Source organism: Magnolia sinica, chromosome 9 (assembly GCF_029962835.1).
Source record: "Magnolia sinica isolate HGM2019 chromosome 9, MsV1, whole genome shotgun sequence".
NCBI lineage: Eukaryota > Viridiplantae > Streptophyta > Magnoliopsida > Magnoliales > Magnoliaceae > Magnolia > Magnolia sinica.
Window position 1 is genome coordinate 27,259,303 of NC_080581.1, and position 16,277 is coordinate 27,275,579.

Consider the following 16,277-nt stretch of genomic DNA (forward strand, 5'->3'; position numbering starts at 1 on the left):
AAGATAATTACTCTATTAAGAAAATGTAAAAGAAACCACAATATGAATGAACATATCAAAATAATCAGATAATCAACATGTGACCTTCTGCTTCACCCGGAAATCACATTGTATGTGAACTCCACAAGATGACTAGAAAATCAACAAGTGAACTTTCACTTCACTTGAAAATCATATAAAACTTTGCAAGGTGACTAGAAAATCAATAAGTGAACTTCAACTTCACTTAAAAATAACAATAAAAGTGAACTCCGCAAGGTGAAGAACTCCGACGTCACTCAGAAATTATAACGAACTCCGCATAAAATAAACCATTAAGCCACAAAATGAAAAATATTCCATCAAAATCACATAAGGCAAATAGTCTATCCAAGGATAGAATAAAATTGGATTATCTCCAAAAGCCACATAGGCCCAAATGATCCCTAAAATGGTAAGTCCACAATAATTTTCATTTAATCCATTAGAAAAAAATGTTCACTAGTTCAAGGACCTCCGAAATATCATCACATAATTAGAAGTGGCGAACATATAATTAATAAACCTATTTTTAACTTGAGATAACATGTGACAATCAAATCACTTATTCTTAATAGAATTAAAGAAGCATGTCAATTATTCAATTCAAGAGTCAATTGCATAAAAGATTAACATATTCATGTACTGAGATAAATAAATTAACCAAGTAATTCAATAGGTTCTAAATATAAGTAATTAAAATATCATCTATAATAAGATTAACGAACTTAAGTGATAAGCTTAAAGGGGGGAAACCTCACTTCGGGATGCAGATACACTCACTTGGCTTACAAAGCACAAAAGATATGCTCCACTAGGAGTCTAAATATCCACACCTGAGTCGACATAAATGAACTCAGCTTCACCAAATTTGGCTACATCACAAACTAAATTGACTCAACCTGGTTTCAAATGAACTCCACCTGAATAGTGAAATCTGGCACACTCTAGAAGAGAGTGCGTTAGCCGGGAGTAGGCACATAGCCAAACCACTTTACAATTTATGCAGTGGGTTGAATGATTTAAATTTCTATCTGTTATGTTTTGTTGAATAATATAATTAATTTCTTTACCGCAGCAAACATGTTTGACAGAATGCCTAAATGATGCTTTCACTAAGTAGACTTTGTTTTTACACTTCTTGTTTGTATTCCTTTACATAAGTATTTAGAAGTAAGTGCATATTGATTATTTAGTTAAATTTTAAAATGTCCTATTCACCCCCTTTAGGACATTAGTCATATCTTAAAGCTTCGCTTGTAGCGGTAAAACTGCAATTTCAAGATTGAGCCCCATTGTTACACCTTCTTCGGATGCTTCTCCAATGCTCTCTTGTTCTTAAATTAACTTTTCATCTGCTCCCACGATCATTGATGTGGATGCTTCAGCTCCTACAATCAATCACCTTATATTTGATGCTTTAATGAGATGACCAAGGTAATGGGAGAAAGTGGAATCTCCTACAATGAAATAGATAGTTGTTATCTAATGCAGATTCACCTAGATTGGTGTTCTAAAGGTTAATAGACTAAGAATTTTCCTATGAAATTGTGTCTATTGACTAGAAAATGGTGGAGATCAAGTGCATCCTCGTAATGGAGGTTGGAATCCTCATTAGAGTGGTAAATCTCAAGGAACATGACTTGAATCTCTTAGGTTTAGAGGCTTAAAAGTGGATTTATGAATGGGGAATCACCTAAGCTCTAATGACATAAAAAATCATCAAAAATTCCAAGGTCAAAATGCCCTTTATAAAAAAGTTGAGTTCTAATGACTATAAACAAGCGTAAAATGACACCTTCGATCGATCGATCGATCAATGTGTTGATTGGTCAAACGTGGTTTCACTTTGGCTAGAAATGTTGCTAGATTAATTGTTTTGGCCATTCTCGATCAATGGTTTAAGGATTTGCTCGATCGATCGATTGAGGATTCGCTCAATTGATCGAGGATCAATTGAAATCACCTAGAGTTCTACTGTCTTTGGGATATACAATTTACAACAGCTCTGAATCTCTATAACATATCTAAGCATGTTTAAATAAGGATCTTAAGGCCAAGGTATGATCAAATAAAGATTAACTATTAAGAAATAGATCATCTAAAGTTTAAGGTTGTTTTGAGTCTATTTGGGTCTAAGGTTAGGATCACCAAGGCACCTCATGATTTACCTATTCGTCACTCCTTGATATTTCATGTCCTCTTTTGTCTTCAATCTTTAATTCTCAAGGGCTCAACCAACTTACTGTAAGACCCGTATCCTAGTCCATACTGTTCCGTCGACTCCCACGATCCTTCCCGTTAAATTCCGGCAACCTACAACCTATGATCGACGTTTGCGCATGACCCTAAGTTGTATCCTGTAAGAGTTGGCTTAATCCGAGACTTGTACCATTGCGACCGCACCATCGCCGTGATTCCAACGCCACGTCTTGCATACCGATCTGATACCCTGGCAGGGAGATGTGGGCCGGCATTCAGTTCAAAGAAAACGTCGCGCATTTGCAATCCCAAGAGAATCTCTACAACATGTCTCATCAATCAATCAATCAATCAATCAATGCTTTCTTTCTCCCCAGTCAAGCAACCAGCAAAGTCAACTCTTTCTCACCCTCTCTCTTACACACCCATACATGTCAAGTACACCATCACCTCACATCCATCACTCCATCACCCATCACTTCTCTTACAACCACCCTCTCTCTCTCTCTCTCTCTCTCTCTCTCTCTTCACATTTTCCAAGCACCAAAATGAGTTCATGTCCAAGCCTTTCCCAAGAGAGAAAAGTGGTTTTGTGTGGCTCACTTTCCCATCCCAAAATTCTTCATCCTAGTTATTCATCTTTCATCATCTTCCATCAAAGTGAAGTACAATGAGCTCGGCGTTCCATCAGACCAAGAAGATCGAATGGTGGGTGCTTCTATTAGGCCTAAATTTCCTTTTTTTGATGAAGGGCCAAGTGAGGCCTACCGATTGATGGTATGGATCTCACTTTGAACCCTAGGTGTGGCCGATGGCCCACCGTTATTCTCATAATCATTCCATGATGGGGCTATTCTCCATAGACCCTATCATGATGTTTATCTTCCTTGTATAAATAGAGGTCATCTAGACCTTCCATTTTAGCGGAGAAGGAATCTCCACCGTTGATCTTTAATTTAGTGGGCCCACATATATTGGGACCCACTTGATGTATGATTAATTGCAAAGGAGGGTCCATAGTGCCGGGGTCCCTCCATCACATGTGTGTCTCTCTCTCTCTCCCTTTCTCTTTCATTTTTCTTATTGTATGTGATGATGTGGCCGTGTGGCCCACCCAGATGGACCCCACCATGAAGCATGTATTTTATCCAAGTCATTTGTAGGTGGGGCCCAATTTATATATGTGTTGTATCCACACCATCCATCATTTGGTGGCCCACCTGAGCAGGGCCCACCTTTCTATACGTGGTATGCCCAAACTGTCCAGCGTCCCTGGACGCTGGACGTTAACTGTAAAGGAAAAAAAACAAATATTAGCCTTGGTTGAAAACGTTTGGGAAGGGCTACTTGTGTAGGTCCCACCTTAACGTATGGATCCCATCCACGCCGTCCATACTATTTCCCAACTCATTTTAGACGTTGAGCCAAAAAAATGAAGTTGATCTGACAATCTGGTGGGCCATAGTATAGAAAACAATATTGCTACCATTGAAATCCATTCCGATGTTTCTATACACCGAAATATGCTCAATATTAGGCTTGTTTAGCTTGTCTTGAGCCATAGGGACCATTGGGCGATGTGGATTCACCTAATTCAGGCCCCACATATGAAAAACTATGTAAAAACTTCCCTTTTCAGAAAAATATAAAATAAAAAAATATGTATAAGCAGGCAGCGCCTGCTGCTGCTGACGTAGCAGCAGAGCGGCTGCTGCGTTTTGGCGGACAGTAAGGCCAGGTCCCAGCCATGCCCACGTGATGTGTATTGAATATCAACACCATGCATTTGATGGCCCCTTAGGGCAGTGGGCCCCACCCCAAAAATTAGTTCTATCTGGAACTCAGGTGGCCACATCACAAGAAACAATGTGATTGAACGGCTGCTATTAAAACCATTTTAGGTGGCCCAGGAGTTTTGGATTAATACTAAATTTGTTTTTCCTGTTCATCCAGGTCCGTGTGACCTTATCAACGGTTTGGATGGAAAATAAATCATTATGGTGGGCCCCACGTGGGACCCAAGGATGTATGTGTTATATACTACACCGTCCACGGATGGTGGAACCTACCACGGTGCATGTGTTTTATACATGTCGTCCATCCATCTGATAGGGACGGTGGGTCCCACTGCTGTTGACATCAGCAAGGTCTGTGGGACCCACGTATGATGTATGTATACCTACGCCATCCAGCAAAGGACGATGGGACCCACTTGATGTATGCATTTTACATCCACGTTGTTTGTGAAATGCTGCTGACTAGCAGCTGCTGCAGTCCACCTTGTTGTATGTTTTGTACGTTCACACTATCCGTCCATGTGGGATGTATGGACCCCAAACCATGATGTATGGGTCCCATCCACTCCGTCCGTTTGTTAGACGGGTGGGGTCCACCTTGAATTATGTATCCTATAGCTGCGTCGTCCATCTGATAGGGACGGTGGGCCCCTGATGCATGTATTTCTCTCTCTCTCTCTCTCTCTCTCTCTCTCTCTCTCTTTTCCCATATGATTTGTATGTGTGCTATCTGGACCGTTCTTATAATGTGGACCCATCCTAATGTATTTATTCTATGTCCTCACCGTCTGTCCCTTGTTAGGACGTGGGACCCACCCACACGTGTTGCACATGCATGTCTATTTTGCTTCTCGATATGGGCGCACCATGATGCATGTGTTAGAACCACTGTCCATCTATTTTTGCCCAATCATGGGTTGCCTTATGAGGCACACCTTTGATGTGTTTACGGCTCATCCATGAGGCCCATATTGATGTATTTGTGGTCCATCTATGAGGCCTACTTTGATGAACTTTGTGGACCATCCATCAGCCCACTTTAATGTATTTTGTGGACCAATCGAGAGGCCCATTTGATATACATGAGGCCCATGTGATTAGGCTCATTTTGATGTATTTTAAGGGCCCATGGGTTGAGGCCCATTGTGATGTATAAGGGCCCATGGGTTGAGACCCATGGTGATGTATTTGGAGCCCATGGGTTAAGGCCCATTGTGATGTATTAGGGCCCTTGGGTTGAGGCCCATTGTGATGTATTAGGGCCTGTGGGTTAAGGCCCATTGTGATGTATTTCTGACCCATTTGGTAAAGTCCATTGTAATGTATTTGGAGCCCATGGGTTGAGGCTCATTGTGATGTATTTGGGGCCCATAGGTTGAGGCCCATTTGATGTATTTGAGGCCCATGGGTCGAGGCCCAATGGGATGTATACAAGGTCTATTTCATTGTGTGATTCCACCATGGGTTATGTAATGACATTTATGGTGGGCCATGCCTTGGGAGCAATGTTGGTTTGACGTCTACATTGTAAGAATAAGGTTGGTTAAATGTTCGCATTATAACTCTCCCTAGGGCCCATTGATAGGCCCATACTTGTTGTGTGTAGGCCATCAAGGCCCATCTTCATTGTAAGGATAGTTCATCACCATATAAAATGCTTAGTATAACTCCATGATTCATGCCCATACGCATCATATGTATGCCTGATATGAGGAATATTTGATCATAGCATATACCATTAGGCAGACTATTTACGAGACTCCTTATAATACGGAGTACCCACATTATCGCGCCGTACGCGAAGGATTACTGCATGACTTGATAGTGTGACTCATGCATCTCACATATATGTGACTTGATCATTGTATGCCCTAGCAACATCAGGGCTGTGGCCTCCATAGACACATCGTAGATGGCCAGATGGGACACCGGTAATGCTTGGTTCTAGCACTGTAGGCACGTAGGATGTCCTTGGGTAAAAAATCCCAGAACCTCCTTGGTACCAGGAGATGCTCCAATGTCTAAACCGAGTGGAATATGAGAGTCGGTGCGTATACCATGAGGCCGTGTCTCCCACTATGTCGTGGTCGGTTGGAAGGGGGTGTGGCCTTATTCGCCTGAGTGAGGGGGCTATAAGCTAGGCTGAGTATGACCAGCTTGTAAATGAGTCTGCTATCGACGAGCCGAGTAGGTATTAGCAGACTGCTGGCTAGGCGGATAGTGAGGTCTCTTTCACTCGCTGGGCTGTGCAGCTAGAGAGGAGGCAGTCGGTGTGGAGTGTAATAGACCCTGGTGATTTTTCTAGAGAGCAACCGTACTAATATGTGGACTTATTAAGCAGGAATTGCATATCCATTCATTCATTCATTCACTATCTACTCGGGCTGGTGGTGCGTAACTATTTGTTACATGTAACTTCGCATGGCCAGGATTTCGGTTGGGCGCGCGACTAACCTAAGATCAGGAGTTTACCACATTGAGTCGAACTATCTAAATTTAGGTATGGGACTGGTTTGGATAGAAGTCCCTTATGGTGGACCCCGTAGGCTGCGATACTAGTACTATCATCCTGACTTCACATTTTAGCATGGTCATTTCATTCACATCGCATATTACATTGCATCTACAGTACTTAGCATTTTGGGTTACTATGTTTTTGCACTTATAAGGCCTAGATGAGGTTGATGGTATTCGTGGCTCATCAGGATTTACATATTGCATTGCATCCTAAGCATCTGTTATTGTCTTATTATGTTTTTCATCGCATAGCCTTGGTACAGCTGATAGCACTCATGGACTTACCAATATATTTCCGCTTACTCTGATATCGTATGATTTATGATCTTGTCAGTATTTTCGCTTATTCCGATGATGTATGATTTATGGGCTTTATGGTATACTTGGCACTTATCTTGTGTACACACTTTCACCACCCTCTAAGCTTTTGTAAGCTTATGTACGATAGATGTGTGCAGGTGGCGTTAGGTTGCAGCAACATTGAGCTTGGAGTGTGCAGCTGTCCTCTGGGGCTTTGATTTCGATATATGTATTTTCCTTTCAACATTGTATTCAAATGATTATATTAGTGGATATGTGATGATAATGTTGCCTTTATGATTTGGGTATACTTGCGGTTATGCTTCTTATGAGTCAAATGTATGTTGAAAAATCCTCCTTGTAGGATCCTAAGATCAGAACCTGGCGTATGTACGCTGGGGCCGAGAATGGGGTACGACAGAGGCTGTCGGCACCGGGTTCAGTGATCGGGATTCCTGTGAAGCCGATTTTCGAGTTTAGGGGGTGACACTTACCGACACACGTGATTGACTAATAAGTGCACTAATAGGAAGGTGCTAAGACAGTTAGCATGCCTCTAGCATGCCACTTTGCGTTATCAACAAGGTTATGTCCAAGTATAGAAAATGAGATTTCAGATATGTCACAGGTATTATATGCAAGTATAGTAGGGAGTCTCATGTATGTAATGGTTTGCACGAGGCCAAATATCTAATGAACAGTTAGTGTGGTCAATAGATATTTGGTGAATGTAGGAAATGAGCATTGAAATATTGTTAAGTAGATTCTAAGGTATCTCACGAGCACAATCGACACTAGAATCATGTTCGGAGGACATAGAACTTCAGGTGGAGTTGTAGACTATGTAGATTCGGATTATACAAGTGATCTAGACAACAGGAGGTCCACTACGAGATATATTTTCACACTAGCAGGTTGACTGATATGTTGGAGACCTACGTTATAGTCTATAATAGAGTTCTCTACAACCGATGCATAATATATAGTTGTAACAGAGGCATCAAAGGAGGCACTATGGTTGAAAGGTCTGATAGGAGAACTTAGGTTGAAGCAAGAGGTGATTCGTTTATATTGCAATAGTCAGAGTTCTATCCACCTAGTGATGAATTAGGTGTATTATGCGAGAACCAAGCACATCAATGTGATGTTCCATAAGATACAAAAACTCATTACTTTTAAATAGATTTTGTTTCGAAAGATCCATATGGACAAGGATGCCACTGATATGTTGACTAAGCCGATGACCAGAGGGAGTTTAAGCATTACATGTGCTTGATTAATCTCTCTATCCATTATTAAGATTGTGCACTATTACACAGGGGTGTAAATGAATATGCATTCTAGGTGGAGAATGCTGGGAGCAATTTATGCTCAAGGTGGAGGTTATAAGGGAGATCTTTAACATGACTTATCATAATGCAAGTTAATGTGGAGATTATTGTGTGCGATGCCTTGGATTCTGCCGATCCGCTAGTGTAGAGAAGCCCTATCTCAGTTCGACCAGTGTCTTTTCGATTCAACCGAATTAGGGAAGCTTTCTTAGTTTTCTCACTATGAAGATTTATACATTTTCATTTTGACCAAAATATGTGATTTGGTTTATTTCGATTTGACAGAAGGTCTCATTCGGTCCGACTAACAGGTTACACAGATTAGTACAAATCGTGGTATTTATGTCGGTTTTCAATTAGGACTTAAATTATATTCTCTCTAAGGGCAAGGGTTTTAAGAGATGAGTCAATTTTCTACACTTGTAAAGGCATGAGAAGAGATTTTTTTTCAAGGGGCCAGAGTTTTTCTAGGTGCACATTGTAAGGGGAGATTGGGTTTCTATTGTAATCGAAGAAGATAAGTAGTGTAAACTCTAATGCTTTTAATTATAGTGGATTTCTATCGTTTTGTGCCATAGTTGTTTTCCACAAGGATTTTCTACAGTACTTATCTTATGCTTTATATGATTATTTTATTGGTTATTGTTTATTTGATTGTTTTATCTTTGTTGAACATGCTTCCACAAAGTGTATAAATTAACTATGGTATTAGATCCAAATTTCTAATACATAAGGTTCATCTGGATTTATTGTAGCTGGGATTTGATTATAGTGGTGTGAGATAAGTGTCAGAACTCCAATAGGGAATCCTATTATTTCCTAACCTATAAACGTTATTTTACGATATCTATCAGACCTTAGATTGTAACCCTCATTTGACTAGTGGTGACTTTAAGTTATATGCATTACCTAAGCTAAGTAAAATTGCACCTTAATCATATAAATGCTAAAGGAGAGCAAGAAAAGGCCGAGTAAGTTAGGATAGCATGCTCGCATGAAAGCACTCATTGATTAATGATAAGTTGGAAGTCCAACATCTAAACTAATTCCTTACTATTGAAACATCAATTTTAAAATTTTTGCATAAAATATATTAACAATTAAATATCTTAGTAACCCAATATTCTTCTTATTATAATATGATAATGTCTTTTTCATATTAAATTCATTGTCTAACATAATATAAAATAAAGAAAAAGAAACACATCTTCTGATATATCCAATATGAATACAAGTACACTCTTAACCCAAGACTAAATATATCCAAAGCTTGTTTAGAAACCTATTCAACAAAGTAACTTTGTTTGAAAATATTTTTCAACATAACTACCGATAATAACTTAGTAATGACTAAGGTAAGACAAACCTCCATCCAGCATTTCTGATCTAACTTGTATGTCTCTGTGAATCCTGACCCCGAGATACTGGTTCTTGATTGCATGCATTTCTAAAGCCACATCTTTCATACACATTCGTTCTCTTGGAGACTCTGAAGAGCACAAAACACCGATTCTGACCATTAAAATCAAGCATTCATGCATTCTATTTCTTGTATTGATGTGATTTCCATTGCCTTGAGTAACTTTAGTGTCTTCTATAAATAGTTGTGGCTCAACAATCTCCATTACTCGTTTAGGCAAAGCCAACTTAGCAAAATGATGAAGGCTTAGATTGTCCATAAACATGCCATCAGTTGGCCCCTTTCCAGTGATCATCTCCAATAGAAAGATTCCATAGCTATAAACATCTCCTTGTGTAGATGCTTTACTGCCCATCGCATATTCTGTAATTTATACATCTCATATTAGAATGTAAGTCACCATTTGGATACAAATAATATCAAAGGTTAAATTTAGAGAGAGGGGGATTATTCTATTTAAACAACTAATTAGCATTTTTGCTATTCTAAGGATGTAAATTTCTAACATCAATTGGTGTGTTATGAACTTGTAAATGCTTAGAAAGATGTTCAAAATTGATCAAGACTCTATTACTAAAGTGAAAGAACTCAACATGCCAGTCATCAACTGAACAAAAGACTTATTGTTATGATTTCTGTGCAACATATATCTTAACTAAAGACATTATAAGAAAATAATTCTTTATATCTTGCTATGGTGTGATTAATGTGGGGTGCAAGTGAGTACAACTTTGTCTATCTAGATCTTGTTGGGTATATCTTTTAAATATGAGGTCATTCTTTAAGGATCCGAAACTAGATAAAATCAGGTTCATGTAAGATTTACCAGTGTTCCACATTCAATGTACAAGAGGTGGCCTACTTGATCACAAGAATGATCAGGCTAGAACCCAAATAATGAATTAGTATATTTGGTATACCTCTTAAAAGTGCCCATACGAGTGGATGAGCTTTACTTTTGCGCAAGATTGTCTTCATGTTGGGATTACCTTGTCCCACACACCCAAGTAGATATGTGTAAAGATATGTAGTCCATTCAATTACTAAGGGTGTGCTCTCACCTTTTAGGTGTGTGTAGGAAGAGAATGTTTCACGTCCAATTGGTTGGACCACAAGTTACACTCTACCCAATGAATAACCTACAACCTCTTAAGTGAATGCGGCATCCAACCAATCCAATAGGTTAGGCCTACCATGAGGATCATTTGCACTACAAAAATCAGCTCCATCCACCCATAAGGTGGATCACATTTATAAAAATAAAAAAATAAAAAAACAATGACCATCCATTGATAAATAGACTTGCTCAATTATTTGATAGTTGATTTTTTCATGAGGCAATTCTTGTGATGGGGCCAATCTATTGCATGGATTGGATGCTTATTTGAAATCCACCCGGATCACAAGGTTTGTCACCTTATTTCACACCAGGGCCCAAAAAACATCCCTTTCCGTGATTTAGGTAGACCACACAATTTGAAATAATATACGGGAAAATACCCACCTTTCAAATTGTTTCAATTTGTATGGCTCACCTAAATCACGGATGGGTCTGATTTTTGTGCCTCGGGCCTTATTTAAGTGTGCAAGCTAATGGTTGGAGTTGATTTCATATTATCATGGTAGTGGACCCAGTAAAAATTAAGGTTTGTCCTCTCTCCTAACTTTTAGTTTGTTGTGGCCCACTTGAATCATAGATCAGCCTAATTTTCGGCCCCCAATCTTACTCGGGATGACATATCTAATGATCGGAGTGGATTTCACAGTGGGCCATATAGAAATTAACAATGGTCGGCATCCCTCTCCCCAATTATTTCCCTTGGAATGGCTCACCTAAATCAGATCGAGTCTGATTTTTTTACCTGGGGCCTAACATGGGCTAATGCATCTATTAGTTAGAATGGATTTCAGATGCATATCACAGTGGGCCTACCCCAGCCCACCCTACTTTGTTCGCACCTCCAGTACTCTCCTGCGAAGCCAATAGCCAAACTAGGTGGGTGTATGTTTTTGTTCATATTTATGTATTTATATACAAGGAATTAAATAAGGTAATAGAGAAAATTGTTACCTGGAGCGATGTATCCAATAGATCCCTTGATTCCAATCGAGCTAGTTTGAGCAACCTCAGGTAAGAACTTGGCTAGCCCGAAATCACCCACGTGAGCAATCATGTCATCATCAAGAAGTATATTGCTTGGCTTTAAATCTCGATGAATGATTGGCTTTTGGCAATGATTATGCAGATAATCCAGTGCAGAAGCCACATCAATAGCTATGTTTAGCATTTGAGTAAACTTCAAGTTCCTTCCAAGCTGGTCATCGCCGTCTCTGTGCAACCACTTGTCTAGACTTTCATTGGGCATGTACTCGTAAACTAGAGCTTTAAAATCATTGCCCTTAAAATCAATGCTTACACAGCAAGTTAAGATCTTAACAAGATTCCGATGCCTAATGTTTTTCAAGGCTTCGCATTCAGCCATGAAGCTCCTCAGAGCTCCTTGTTGTTGAACATTGAAGACTTTCACTGCTAGCATAGTTCCATCACGATCTAGAGCCCCTTTATATACAGTGCCAAAACTTCCGGTGCCGACCAAATTGGTAGAAGAGAAGCCATCTGTTGCTTTAAAGAGTTCTGCATAAGACATGGTGACAAAAGGATCCTCCGCAGAAGGCACATCAACAGGTTTCCTTCTTGACTTTCTTACCCAATAAAGAGCGGCAAAGATACATGATACTAACATAAGGCACAGGACAACAACAACAACTGAGATTTTTACTTTTGATGCAAGAGACTTTCTCCGTTTCTTGGAAGCTTGGCTAGAGCATTGAGGCAAATTTAATTCTGGAATACCCCCACAAAGCTTATTATTTCCGAGCACTGAAACTTGACTGGCATTTCCAAAGACCCCATGTTTTGGTAATTCACCCTCAAAATTATTGAAGGATAGATTTAGAGACTCAAGAGCAAGCTTCTCCAGATATTTTGGAATCTCCCCGGAAAGGTTGTTGCGTGAAAGATCCAGGGATCGAAGGCCTCTTAGAGTACTAAATGTTGGAGGAATTGATTCTTGAAAGAAGTTTCCATCCAACCAGAGATTCTCTAAGCTGAGACACTTGCCTAGTGAGATTGGAATTTCTCCTGACAATTTGTTATTTGAAACACTCAATACCGAGAGAGTTTTCAAGTTACCAACTTCGAGTGGCAAACTATCGGTAAAAGAGTTATTTCCAATGTAAAGTTCAATCAAAGATGGAAAGCTGAAAAGTTGTCTGGGTAAGCTACTGCTGAACTTATTATGGTCGAGGAATATGAATTGCAGGTTTGTGCAATTACCAAGAGTTGAAGGTATGCTCCCCGATAGATTGTTTTCAGATAAACGGAGTTTCAACAATTGGGAGATGTTGCCCAAGGAAGACGGAATTTGCCCTGATAATTCATTTTCTTCAAAGTAAAGTTTTCTTGCATTGTAAAGCTTCCCAATACCAATGGGAATAGTACCTGTTAAAAAGTTATACCTCATATCCAGTACCGTTAAGCCGACAAGATTCTGAATCCCAGAAGGGATGCTTCCGAATATTTTGTTATCTGCCAAAGTTAGCTCAGTCAGTTGGGTCGAAATATTAAACATGGAGTCGGGCAACGCACCGCTGAGATGATTACTGTGAACCTGCAGCACTCGTAAGCTACTGCAATTGGTCAAAGAATCGAGAAAAATCAAGTCATGAGATTTTCCAATTCCAAGTTTATTACCCCACAATTTTAACCTGGACAGACTCTTGAGGCTTCCAAAATTCGTAGGTACAGATCCGCTAAAGCTATTGCTATCAAGGTCAATAATTACGAGTCCTGAAGCATTGGATAATGAAATTGGTATGGGTCCTGTGAATTGGTTTCCTCCGGCGTAAAGCCCTTGGAGATTAGGAAGAGTGAGGCCTAAGTTAGGAGGAAGGTTTCCATGCAATGTGTTAAATCCCACGTCCAAAAACTTAATGGAGGAGAGATTGTATAGCTGGGGTGGAATCCTACCTGACAGTTCATTTTGACTAATGCCAAACCCTTCTAAGCGTGCCAACCGACCAAGGTCATCTGGTATGCTGCCATCCAGACTGTTTCTGGAGAGATAAAGGATAGTGAGAGACGAAAGGTTTCCAAGTGAAAGTGGGATGCTTCCCGTAAGATTGTTCTCACCAACATGCAATATAGTGAGTTTCGATAGAGAGCCAATCTCAGCTGGAATCCTCCCTGACAACTGATTCTGCCCAAGATAAAGGAATTCGAGTTTCGAACAGTAGGTAAGATTTGTTGGAATTTTTCCGGTGAGAGTGTTATTGCGCAGACGGAGAAACCGCAAGCGGAACAACTGGCCCATCTGTTCAGGAATCGGTCCGCTGAAGCTGTTGTTTGCGAGATCGATTCTCTTGAGGAAGGTGAGGTTTCCTATGAAGGGAGAAATGGGGCCCACCAAGTTATTGTTTGTGAGATTCAAGGCAGTGACCCTTTGAGGATGGCGGCGACCATCGCAAATGACTCCTTGCCAGCGACAGAAGTGGATAGTATGGTTCCATGAGCTCAAGGAATGGAGAGGATCGTCGGTTATCAGATCTTTAAAGTGGAGCAAAGCAAGGTAATCGGTTTCGTTGGAGAAGTGAGCGGCTGATCCGAAGAACCATGGAAAAGAGACAAGGAGAAATGACCAAAATGCCCATAGGGTCATAGGTGGGAGCTCCATAATAGTGTTTGTGGATGAAGGAAAGCCAAAGTGAGGAGACAAATATGGAGTGGATTCTGGAACCTTGATGACTAGAGGAGTCTTCTTATAAGAAAATGATCAAGACAAATATGGAGTGGATTATGGAACCTTGATGACTTGAAGAGTCTGCTTATAAGAAAATGATCAGGTGATTTTGATGGGTCCCACTTTACTATTTTTTCTTTTTCTTTTTCTTTAATACTGAATCAGCTCGCGTCAGGCGCTCTGTGGAGCTCACCGTGATGTATAGCTAAAGATGGATGGTCCGGTCAGGCGCTCTGTGGAGCTCACCGTGATGTATATACTTTATCCATACCGTCCATCCATTTTGAAATATCATTTTCGGCCATGATTCCAAAAATATGAAGATTGAAGGCTTAACTGGACCACACTAAAGGAAGTAATGGGGATTAAAAGCCTACCACTGAAAACTTCTTGGGGTTACAGAAGTTCTGGATCAAGCTGATATTTATATTTTCCCTCCGTTCATTTCTACGTGATCTTATGAGGTTGGATGGAAAATAAACATCATGGTGGACCCTAAGAAGTTTTCAACAGTAGAAGTTCAATCCCTACTGCTTCCTATAGTGTGGTCTACTTCGGCCTTTGATCTGGCTCCTTTTTGGAATAATGCCCTAAAATAATCTATCAAAATAGATGAACGACATGGATAGGGTATATAAATCACAGTGGGCCTCACGGAGTCCTGGTCTCCAATGGTGGGTAGTACCCAATCCGCGTCAGCGGTGGGGTAGTACCCAATCTGCCTATCCAATCGGTGATGCAGGGGTTTTATCCACGCCCATCGATTTTGGCAAAACGCTCTCAAAAACAGGCGGATCCAATGCTCAAGTAGACCACACAAACGAAATTGTACACTTACGGTTTAAAACTTTCTAAGGCCCACCATCATCTTTATTTGACATCCAATCAGTCGATAAGGTTTTTATATATAAAAAAAAAACCTGGATAAAGTGAAAACAATATCATGTTGATCTAAAAATTTTAAAACCCAAAAGAAGTTTTTAACAGTGGCCGCTCAATCACCACGGCTACATGTGGTGTGGTCCACCAGGGATCTGGATCTGCTTCATTTTTCCGGCTCATGCCCTAAAATGAGCTGGCAAAACAGATGGTACACGTCCAACGTCATATATAACACATACATTAAAGTAGGCTGTCACTGCCTGACCAAGCTCGGTGTTACTCCAACCTAACCCAATCTGATCCCCATATCAGTTTAAGTCAATCTGATGAGCGTGCGAGCCAAGTTACATGGTTCATCTGATGAGATATACAGAACCCATGGTTAAATATAAGAAGATTGAGATGCTCATCGTCCGGTATATATTATGAAATGTTGGATAGGGACCACAAAACAGCATGGTCTAATGATCTGAACCACACACGTTCAGGCACTTACCATGGATAGCCCATATGATGTAGGAATTTTGCCAGTTGATCGTTCTTACCATCCAGTCAGATGATCCGCAGCTATTTATCTAGAAACCATATATAAGGGGCCTAAAGAAAACGTCAGCACCCTAGTAGCTTGAAAACAACTATAAATAAAGGGTCACATGCGCGTTTTGCTAATAGGCATTTCAGCCTTTGCCCTCAGTTGGACCAGTCCTCCCCCAGCCATTCTGAGGTCCATAAGTTTGTTGTCTTTGGCCACCTCCCTGAACTCTTTCCTACTAGTGGGCTGCTAGATCACTTTGAGATCAGCCCTCTGAGTTCTCTTCTCCAAACTTTTATTTGAAACCAATTGATTGCAAACAAGGAAAAAGCTGAACTTTCCATATCTGATCCAGGTGCAGATCATTGAGCAGACTTCACGAATCATTTACATTTCTAAGCCTTTCGGGTCAATTACTAGGAATCAATACTAGATCCAAAAGAAGGTAGAAAATAGTAAATAGTCCACACTTAATAGGAA

The 16,277-nt window shown here is 40.2% G+C and overlaps 1 protein-coding gene across 2 annotated transcripts; it reads right to left on the reverse strand.

Moving 5' to 3' along the window:
• Positions 1–9,271: 9,271 nt before the first annotated feature.
• On the reverse strand, positions 9,272–14,357 carry LOC131254764 (probable LRR receptor-like serine/threonine-protein kinase At3g47570). Of its 2 annotated transcripts, XM_058255493.1 has the most exons (3): positions 13,615–13,770; positions 11,656–13,255; positions 9,272–9,947 (listed from the first exon to the last, which is right to left on the reverse strand). In XM_058255493.1, exons 1-3 carry the CDS (start codon positions 13,624–13,626, stop codon positions 9,505–9,507), a joined length of 2,055 nt encoding a protein of 684 aa, XP_058111476.1. In that variant the 5' UTR covers positions 13,627–13,770; the 3' UTR covers positions 9,272–9,504. The 2 variants fall into 2 exon arrangements, with proteins under 2 accessions (XP_058111476.1, XP_058111475.1); XM_058255492.1 differs by having other exon boundaries at positions 11,656–14,357.
• Between the last annotated feature and the right edge of the window lie 1,920 nt (positions 14,358–16,277).